Genomic DNA, 9,177 nt, shown 5'->3' with positions numbered 1-9,177 from the left:
CTGGTACGGGAGTGGAGCGTACTTCAATGGTGCACATGGGGGCTCAACGGAAAGCACTTGTTATTGTCTTCTACTAACCTTAACCAACCATACTCATGGAACATTCATTGGGGTCGTTTGACTTGCTAAAGGAAATGGCTGGCCAATGGCCGAAAGACACAGACGATCGATTGGAAGGAAGGATGAGTAGTAGTTTCCATCTCTTTTGGACTTGGATAAAAAGAAGAAAAAGGACCCCCATGAAGTACAACTACTGGAGCATCATGAAGTACAACTACTGGAGCATTTTAACACCGCAACGAACGAAAAGTGCTTGCACTGGCACAAATCATTGGATGCCTTGACGCCCACGTGGCCATAACTCCGGAAGAAAGCCATGCCATTGTCACGCCACTCTTGTTCTTTCATAACGAAGGGAAAAAATGATTGCTATATCCTGGAGATCTCTGAATGAAAAATCTTCAGGAAAAATGGCAGATGGCAAGCATAAAGAAGCAATGACATGCCCAGACCAAACTTGTTTCTGGGTTCTGTGCTGCTCAATGCAACACCCGAAATTTTTTGCATCTCAGTGCTGCCGCTCAAAGCAACTGCTCTCATGTTAAGGCCGAAATGGAGCAGGAGAATCAAATTCTTCAAGTAGCAGCGGCAACTGTAGCTGCTCAGTCAAGAATGTTGCTGGACCTTACTTAGACAAGAGGAAATAGTCAAGGCATGCAACATATATACATGATTACATGCTACTGTACTGAATCCTGATCCCTCCCCTCGCCCCCTCCTCCCCAAATCCACCCCAATGCCTACCCTAAGCAGCTACCATAATTTTGCCTCTCGAGCACCCTTCCTCATTTTCCAGTACAGTAAGAACACAAGGTCCCAAGTCCAAAATACAATCCTCCGCGCCGCAAGTAACGTTCCTAGCTCACTTATCATCGCTGGTTAAGCCCCGATTATAGCGGCCATATCCTCTTCCAATGACGTTTCAGGTCTGACAATCTCTTCAGGCGAATCGTCCAGCAGATCGTCCTCAGCCTCCGGCTTTCTAGGCGGTTCAGTTTGGATCAATCTCCTTAGCTCCATCTCCAGTTCTTTCGCGACGCTCTCGTTTTTAGTAAGGAAAGCTTTAACGGCATCTTTACCATGGAACTGCTGTTCGTTGAAAGAATAATACGCGCCCCCGGTCTTTTTAACAAGCTTGTGCTTTAACCCAAGATCAAAAAGCTCTGAACTGCGGCATATTCCTTTTCCAAATTCCAGCTCAAACTGTGCAGTCCTGAACGGTGGGGCATGCTTGTTTTTCACAATCTTCACAGTAACCTGACTTCCTATAATCTGCAAACAAAATTCATTGTCATCATTTCCACGAGATTGTTAGATAAGCAGCGTGTATAATGGTTCAAGCCACTCATCTCACATGCCATATGAGGAACCTAATCTGCAAGGGCAGTTATTTTATTTTACCCAGTGATGGCATAACTTAATATTCAATTCACTGCATTGATAGCAAAAAACAAGCCTCTAAGAGTTGCATGTATCGCATGTCTAACAGAAATTCAGCACAAAGAGACAAAAAAAAAAGGGCAGCCCCAGTGCATGTAGCTCCCGCTTGCGCAGGGTCTGGGGAAGGGTCCGACCCCTTTGGGTCTATTGTACGCAGCCTTTCCCTACATTTCTGCAAGAGGCTGTTTCCAGGACTTGAACCCGTGACCTCATGGTCACAAGGCAGCAGCTTTACCACTGCGCCAAGGCTCCCCTTCAAATTCAGCACAAAGAGACAATTAAAAAAAATGTCTCATGCAGGTATGACCCTCAAAAGAAGTCAGTTTTGAACACCAAAACCAACATGTTAAAAGTATCAGTAAATTTCCAAAAACAGCTAATGGTAAGGATATAATGAATTAGTACATTACCTCTTCACCTTTCTTTACCATGCCAATTCGCCTGATGTTCAGGCGAACTGAGGCATAAAATTTAAGGGCATTTCCACCGGAAGTGACCTCTTGTGGCCCTCCAAATCCTCCCCCAAACGTCTGTACCTTAGACCTGATCTGCAACGTGTTTAAGGATACAAATTATTAAAAAAAATCAAAATATGTGAAGACGAAAAGACTGGAGAGGTTATTGCAATGCCAAACATGGGAATTTTCAGGAGAAATGCAGGATAAATGTGCATAATAATGATGGCCATCTCCAATTAATCATGCCCAACAGAGGATCAAGAAGAACCAGTTGTATATATACTTTTAATGTTTCTTAATCTTCAAAGAAAAACATTTCCTAGCTTCAGCGGAATATCATTCTGGAAGTTTCCAGGTAATTATACCCTCAAGTAAAATTAAAATGGCTATCAAGACTTATTGACTTGCATCGATAAAATAAATCCAAATTCCAGTAGTAGATGAATAATTGCAAAATTATGTGAGTTGTCTACTCACTATTGAGCCATAGAAGGAATCCTATGCCAACTAAGAAGTAAAAAACTCAAAGAAATGGCCGTATAATTAGTACCTGATTAATAAATAGCAAAACTGTCTGGGATAGTGAAAGAGAATGGCTCAGTTTGCGAAGAGCTTGACTCATCAGTCTGGCTTGGAGAGCCACATGTGCATCACCCATCTCTCCATCAAGCTCGGTCTTGGGGACAAGAGCTGCTACCTGCACAATAGAATAAGATGAATAGTGTAAATAACTCTGCAATGAAGGAAGAATTTTGGTTATTAAGATTGAGTAGCATGCTTAAAGTATTAACTTGACAATGCACTAATTTGAGCAGTATTGCAGTCATGATTAAGTAGAAACTAATTCTGCTATGAAATAGAAAATCAGATGGGAGGGGCAGCGGTCAAGGTCTTACACTGTCAACAACAACAACATCAACAGAGCCACTTCGAATCAGCGTGTCTACAAGACTGAGTGCTTGCTCAGCAGAGTCTGGCTGAGAGAGAAGCAAGTTACCGGTGTCGACACCAATTGACTCTGCCAGAGTTGGATCCAAAGCATGCTCTGCATCTACAAATGCACAATAACCTAGAGACAAGGCAAACCAAAAAAATAAAAAATAGTTAAGTTGAATTTCGATAGCCACAGGACTATGCCTATAAACTTGAGTACACTTAAACCAAGATTTAATTCCTTCAACACGTTTAACTGTGCCAAGTAAAAAATTGTGGCTCATACTGAAACAAAGTAAATCAGGATTATGGAAGAGCTCCCATTCATGGACTCATAGTTGACTTATCTTCATATTACATACTCTTATGCATAAATTAAATTTTCACCACATTCTATTCTTTAAGCATAAAAGAGCATGTATCATATCAGATGCAAACAGAAAGGTCCAAAATTAAATACACTGGATTACTAATGTACAGCACAAATAATTTGGGAATTGACATGAAAAGAAACTCAGCGTGAGAACTTTTAGCCAATTGTTCGAATAGTTTGGGGTTTAATAGGGAGGTTTGAGAAGCAACGTGTGTACAAAACAGAATTAACAATACATCTTAAGGTTCACGTTATTAAGCAGTTGCAGGTTAGCAGAACCTTGATTAACGCATGCTACATCAACAGCAGTTGAATAAATAATATTTCTGAATCACCACGCGCTCAGTCCTATACGGACATGCTACGAAGTCCACACTTACTTCCATAGACTGAAGGGGAACACAGAAGGGTGCCACTTTTCTCTAGTACTAGTAATTAGCCAATCACAAGAAAAGGAAAACAGAACATCAAAAGGAAGTCAGTTTCAAAGTTTTGGGCTTACCACCGCCGCTAAGCTTTTGTGCTTCTGCAATAACGTGAAGAGCAAGAGTTGTCTTTCCTGAAGCCTCTGGGCCGTACACCTCTATAACACGTCCCTGCAAAGAATAATGTAATGCCAATTTAACAAAACAAAATACATCATTGCAAGAAAACCATAAATGGTTGCTAAAAGATAACACCATGAACGGGACTAGTGACTAAAGTCAAATGTAAAAGAACAATTTTGTGGTACCAAGCAGATTACAAATTGCAACATAATGAGCATCAAAGAGCTTCCACTCTGAAGAACATATGTAACTGTATGGGAATGTGTACCTTTGGAAGCCCACCAATTCCCAGTGCCAGATCCAAAGAGAAAGATCCGGTAGACACAACAGGTACTTCTCTATGACCTTCAGAGCGGCCAAGCCACATTATTGCTCCTTTCCCGAACGAAGTTGTTATTTGATCAATGGCCTGATGTAAAGCCAAGTCTTTCTTTGACATATTCTCCTCACCGGAGTCGGTGCCACTTGACTTTGACTTCTTTTTGGCTAACCATAAGAGACGAATCAGTACATGATTCAGTATGTAGTACGAGTGGAACATAGTTGGAGCAAATCATGCAGTGCAATACCGCAGTGCAGGTAACAGTAAGAAGTACTAAGAAATGATTCATTAGGTGGTAGCAACGAAGCATAATAGAAGACAAATAAGTAATCATGCAACTGAATTTCCTAAAATTATATGTAGGTTCAAATATCAGTTCGAACAACAAAATTAAGCAATTATAAATCGATCCACATATTGCAATGCTCAGAATACATGGCAGAATATTTGCATGAACATATGGAGAAATGATGTCTACAACCTTTAGATGCGAAATCTCGGCAATGAAAGGTAGAGCCACATATCACCTGCCTATAGCTCTGCAGAAATATCAAAGCATTAGCAACAACATATCACTGTTCCATTGTTCGTAAACCATTGATTCTTATGAAATTGCCCCACATAAATCAGCATCCTCTTATAGCCCATTAGGGAGAGACACTTGGTGAACTCTACTGCGCTATCGCGTTTCCTTCAGTAATTCTTTTGAAGCCTATCGCGTGTGATACATTTCTTCCATTGATTTTATTTAATCCCTAACGGATACAAGCATACCAGAAAGGCGCTGCAAACAAACTCTTCAGGCCAGCTAGACGGCTACAACTTGCAAGGATGAAAATTGCATGGCGCTAATCGAGTCTAAAAAAAGCAGTTGATCTATTTTCAGTACTCCATCACAGGTAATAAATCTAAATAAAGCAGACAACATATTATCACAAATTGCATTTTCAAACGGCAGGTTCAGAACAGGGGGTGATAGGATATATACCTTAAAACAAATCAGTAAAAGAATAGTGTTTAAAACGGCGTCATCTGGTGAAATACACTAAATTGGAGCGGGTTTACAGGCTCTCACGGTGGGAAATCGAGATTAAAACAGGAGAAATCGGGGCCTAAAAAAGGAACGCAGCCGATCAAACTCCGAGACCAGAGCAGGGCTCTGGCATCCGATCACTGCAGCGGAAGCATTGGGCTCGTCCGCTCTGGCTGCGCGCCCCCAACCCCCAACCCGTCCGAAAATGAAAACAACACACGCTTTGCGCACACAGCGGAGAGGGCAGGAGCAGGGAGAGTTTCGACCTCGGGGCTGGAGGCGGTGGCGGCCGAGGCGGCGGAGGCGATGGCCCGCCGCAGCGACGCGCGCCTCAGGAGGGTCGCCATGGCGGCTCGGCGGTCTCCGTCCCCTGCAGCCGCGAGGGGAGGATTTGGGGAGGGATGGGGGGCTAGGGTTTAGGGTTTTGCGCGCTCGGTTTTTTCTTTTCTGCTCAGTGTTTTCGGCCGCCGCCTCCTCCTTTTGTTTTGCGCCCCCGGTCTCTGCTCTGCTCCCCGTTCTCGGGCGACGGGAGGCGCGGGCGAGCGCCCCACTGCTGGCCCGCACACCATGGGGACCTGCGACGACCAACGTGGGACCCACTTGTCTGCGTCGACGAACTGCCCGAGACCGGTGTGGACCATGTCCACGGAAGTGTTTTTTTAAGCAAGCGTCCACGGAAGTACGACCTCCTTTTCTTCTTCCCCCTGGAACTACAGGCCCACGCACAGTCAAACAGCACAGCCGCTTTCTCTGGACTGGAGGCCCAATAAGAGGCCATATGGCCCGGCCCGGCCAGTACCTTCGTCTCCCTCGGCCCTGCCACTTTCTCCCCAAAGTTTCGAGTAAGATCCGGGCATCCGGCTCCCCTCCACCTCCACGTGGGATTCGCGTGAATTTCCCCGTCGTTCTCCAAGGACTGTGCCCCGAACCATCCGCTTCGGAGGGGCTCGCTTTGAGTGAGATCCAGTTCTTGGGCCGCCATTGCTGCGGCGCCCACGTCCGTTCCCGGCAACAGGAGGAGGTCTCTGTGCATGCCCGTCATCTCCCCCCTTCCTTTCTCGCTTTTGCCAGCGCCGGCTGCTCCCGCGGCGTCGCGAGCTCGCTGGAACAGCTTCCCGCACCACCGGCTTTTGCGAGGTAATCTGAGCTCGCTTTCTCTGAAGTTCATGTCTTCTTTTGTGCTTCCGGTCAACTATGTATATGCTGTCGGTGTGGCCTTGGCGACTTGTCGCTGACGGTGGTTCGCCCCATTAGCCGTGCTCTGGAATGGATACACTTGAGGCTGAAATTAGAAATGTTCTGCGTATTTGATTTGATATCTGGGTTGCCTCTGAAGCTCCCGTTTGAGCTGAACTCAAATGCAGTGCAGATGCGAATGGGCTAATCTGGACTGTGGTCTTGGGCTAGAGCTGTACTGCTTAATATATGAAATTATGTACGGCTACATACGTTCTTGCTCCACTGCTAACTAGTACTCCAATGAAGCATAATGGAGTAGTTCAATATCGTTTTAGATAAAATCATTCGATTTACTTGAATTAGAATTAGTTATACTGAATGCGGTCGAAGTTAGCATCGTCTCCTACGAATAAGTGTGATGTTTTTGTGTGGTCTGACGCCGCTGTCAGTTGAAACAAAAGCAGGCATGTGCAGCAACGGTTTTGATTCAACTAACTGCCTTCATATGGAGGAGGTTGAGCCGAATTTATCCCCATTTCTCCACAAGCTTTTTAAAGAGGTTGGTACTGTTTGCACTTCTGTATGTTGTTGATAACTATAAACAGAAATGGAAACTGAGTGTATTGGGAAATGGCGAATGGTTGTTGCAGTGGGATGACTGCAAGGCGAGGGGATTGTTTCACCACAACATCACTACCTGTGAGACCAAGGTTTCACGTTCTTCTCTGATTAACTATACTGAGAATTATCTGGGTTTTTTCCCTAGTTGAATTTCCTAGTGTCACGTTGACAGGTGCTACCTGGAGAACACAATTTTGTTGCAACATTGATAGAAGGGCGTGACCAGAAGAAGCGGCCAACTGAATTTGGAATGAACCAAGTCCTCCAACCATTTCATAGTGACAAGTTCAATTTCACTAAAGTTAAACCGGAGGAGGTGATCTTCAGGTTCCAAGAAACTGAGAATGATTCTGCCCAGTATTTTGACGGAGCTCCTCCCACTGTTTCAGCTTCTCCTAGCAGCATTTTGATCAACGTGAGTGTGTGTCCGTCTCTGATATTACTTCTACCTCGTATAGACTTAATTTATCTTTTCTGTATTCTGTCTCACAGGTGAGCCCAATCGGGTACTGTCATGTGCTTTTGATCCCTCAAATCCAGGAATGCTTGCCGCAAAGGGTTGATCGAGAGAGCTTCTTACTGGCCATGTACGTCGCAAGGGAGGCAAAGAATCCATTCTTCAGAGTTGGCTATAACAGTCTGGGTGCTTTCGCAACAATCAATCACCTCCATTTCCAAGTTAGTCATACTCAAACTTCATTGATTATCTCTGCCTTATGCTTCCCTCTCACAGATATTGCTTGTCAGGCATACTATCTGAAAGTGCAGTATCCAGTCGAAAAGGCGCCAACAGAAAAGCTCACAGTCGTAGGGAACGGTGTCAGCATTTCTCAGCTGGTGCGGTACCCAGTAAGCGGCTTTGCATTTGAAGGGGGAGCGAGCCTGGAGGATCTGTCACAGGTCGTCTCAGATGCATGCATCTTCTTGCAAGAGAATAACAGACCTTTCAATGTCCTTATCTCTGAATCTGGCAAGAGATTATTCCTTCTACTACAGGTACAGTACTGCAAATGCAACCTCGGCTTTATTTGTGAACTAGAACTGGATTGTCGGCTTAACATTTATCTCCCTCTGTTTGATCGACGAACCAGTGCTACGCTGAGAAGCAGGCTTCCGGGAAGGCGAGCCAGGAATTCCTCGACATGAGAATCAACCCAGCGGTGTGGGAGCTCAGCGGCCATCTGGTTCTGAAGAGGAGGAAGGACTACGACGAAGCATCTGCGGCAACACTATGCGGGTTTTTGGTTGAAGCGTCCCTGTCTGAAGCAGAGTTCCAGGAGCTGAAGAAGTGCGTCTTGGAGTTCCTGGCCAGTGCAAGTCCTGAAAAGTGAAAAGTAGAGATGAAACCAAACCAATTCTGAGGTGCTGATCAGTAATGTTGGGTGTGCTAAGTCGTTTCAGATATGCTGTCAGCTGTCAGTTCAGCATGGTCCTGAGGGTCTCTATGATTGTTCCATGTAACCAACTAAGTTGGTGACAACTTGTACATTGTCCTTCACTGTTTCGGAGCCGAATCACTCCATTTTTAATCAAAGCCTCAAACACCATGATCTTCCATCGCGCATGCGCTACCGAGGCCGTGCTATTTCGGGCGTACAATGGTTGCAACTAGTCCTGCCGGATTGGATATCTATCTTTTGTCGAAGAACGATGCCAAGTGGCCTATTAGCTCAGCTGGTTAGAGCGTCGTGCTAATAACGCGAAGGTCGCAGGTTCGAGACCTGCATGGGCCAATAGTTTTTCCACATGGCTTCGTTTCATTTCATTATTATTGCGCGGGCAAACCATTTTATCAGAAGATGGACCCACCGTACAGACTCCACACAATGGTTTTTTTTTTGAGGGGGTCGCCATAGCTCGGAGGCGGGGACGGAGACCATTTCATTTCATGCAGAAGTGGACCAGGCCCCATGCCACTTGCGTACCCTGCCCACCCATGAGCGAGCAGTCGAGCAGAGAGATTCCTGGCCCCGTACCGAAAGGGGGAAGCCATGCAAGGGACCGGGGCACCGCACGCAGGCCCGCCATATGCCCAAAGCGGCCACGGAGCGGACCACCAGGCACTGCCAGTGGCGTTGAAGCAACCAGAGGTCACTGTACCCATGCCGTCCACGTTTGCGCTCACGGCCACGGAGAGAGAGAGAGAGGGGCAGCGCCCGTGTTATTCAACCCCCCAGCTCGTGTGCCTTGGATCTTAAGCTCCTTTCTTC

At 45.7% G+C, this 9,177-nt stretch overlaps 2 protein-coding genes and 1 non-coding gene across 5 annotated transcripts; 2 read left to right on the top strand and 1 right to left on the bottom strand.

The window, feature by feature from the left end:
- Nucleotides 1-613: 613 nt before the first annotated feature.
- LOC119269836 (DNA repair protein recA homolog 3, mitochondrial-like) lies at nucleotides 614-5,644 on the bottom strand. Its single transcript, XM_037551761.1, has 8 exons — nucleotides 5,434-5,644; nucleotides 4,616-4,673; nucleotides 4,081-4,298; nucleotides 3,767-3,860; nucleotides 2,855-3,027; nucleotides 2,509-2,655; nucleotides 1,911-2,048; nucleotides 614-1,332 (listed from the first exon to the last, which is right to left on the bottom strand). Exons 1-8 carry the CDS (start codon nucleotides 5,512-5,514, stop codon nucleotides 940-942), a joined length of 1,302 nt encoding a protein of 433 aa, XP_037407658.1. The 5' UTR covers nucleotides 5,515-5,644; the 3' UTR covers nucleotides 614-939.
- Nucleotides 5,645-6,000: 356 nt separating this feature from the next.
- Nucleotides 6,001-8,509, top strand: LOC119269835 (GDP-L-galactose phosphorylase 1-like). 3 transcript variants are annotated; one of them, XM_037551760.1, is made up of 7 exons: nucleotides 6,001-6,304; nucleotides 6,811-6,905; nucleotides 6,997-7,056; nucleotides 7,140-7,382; nucleotides 7,460-7,645; nucleotides 7,715-7,963; nucleotides 8,059-8,509. In XM_037551760.1, the coding sequence occupies exons 1-7, from the start codon at nucleotides 6,199-6,201 to the stop codon at nucleotides 8,296-8,298; spliced, it is 1,179 nt and encodes a 392-aa protein (XP_037407657.1). In that variant the 5' UTR covers nucleotides 6,001-6,198; the 3' UTR covers nucleotides 8,299-8,509. The 3 variants fall into 3 exon arrangements, with proteins under 3 accessions (XP_037407657.1, XP_037407656.1, XP_037407655.1); XM_037551759.1 differs by having other exon boundaries at nucleotides 6,808-6,905; XM_037551758.1 differs by having other exon boundaries at nucleotides 6,796-6,905.
- Nucleotides 8,510-8,626: 117 nt separating this feature from the next.
- Nucleotides 8,627-8,700, top strand: TRNAI-AAU. The gene has a single exon. It is a non-coding gene; the product is annotated as a tRNA-Ile (tRNA).
- The last annotated feature ends 477 nt before the right edge of the window (nucleotides 8,701-9,177 follow it).

Source organism: Triticum dicoccoides, chromosome 3A, assembly GCF_002162155.2.
Source record: "Triticum dicoccoides isolate Atlit2015 ecotype Zavitan chromosome 3A, WEW_v2.0, whole genome shotgun sequence".
NCBI lineage: Eukaryota > Viridiplantae > Streptophyta > Magnoliopsida > Poales > Poaceae > Triticum > Triticum dicoccoides.
The sequence above is the reverse complement of the archived record's forward strand: the minus strand, read 5'-3'. Positions and strand labels throughout refer to the sequence as shown.

Excerpts from the sequence above, each read along its gene's own strand:
- LOC119269836 (XM_037551761.1), bottom strand. The coding sequence starts at position 5,514 with ATGGCGACCCTCCTGAGGCGCGCGTCGCTGCGGCGGGCCATCGCCTCC. Across the intron at positions 4,674-5,433 it reads CCACCGCCTCCAGCCCCGAG|AGCTATAGGCAGGTGATATG; the intron begins GTCGAAACTCTC and ends ATATTTCTGCAG. Across the intron at positions 2,049-2,508 it reads TTTTGCTATTTATTAATCAG|ATCAGGTCTAAGGTACAGAC; the intron begins GTACTAATTATA and ends AACACGTTGCAG.
- LOC119269835 (XM_037551758.1), top strand. The coding sequence starts at position 6,199 with ATGCCCGTCATCTCCCCCCTTCCTTTCTCGCTTTTGCCAGCGCCGGCT. Across the intron at positions 6,906-6,996 it reads TCCACAAGCTTTTTAAAGAG|TGGGATGACTGCAAGGCGAG; the intron begins GTTGGTACTGTT and ends TGGTTGTTGCAG. Across the intron at positions 7,057-7,139 it reads TCACTACCTGTGAGACCAAG|GTGCTACCTGGAGAACACAA; the intron begins GTTTCACGTTCT and ends TCACGTTGACAG.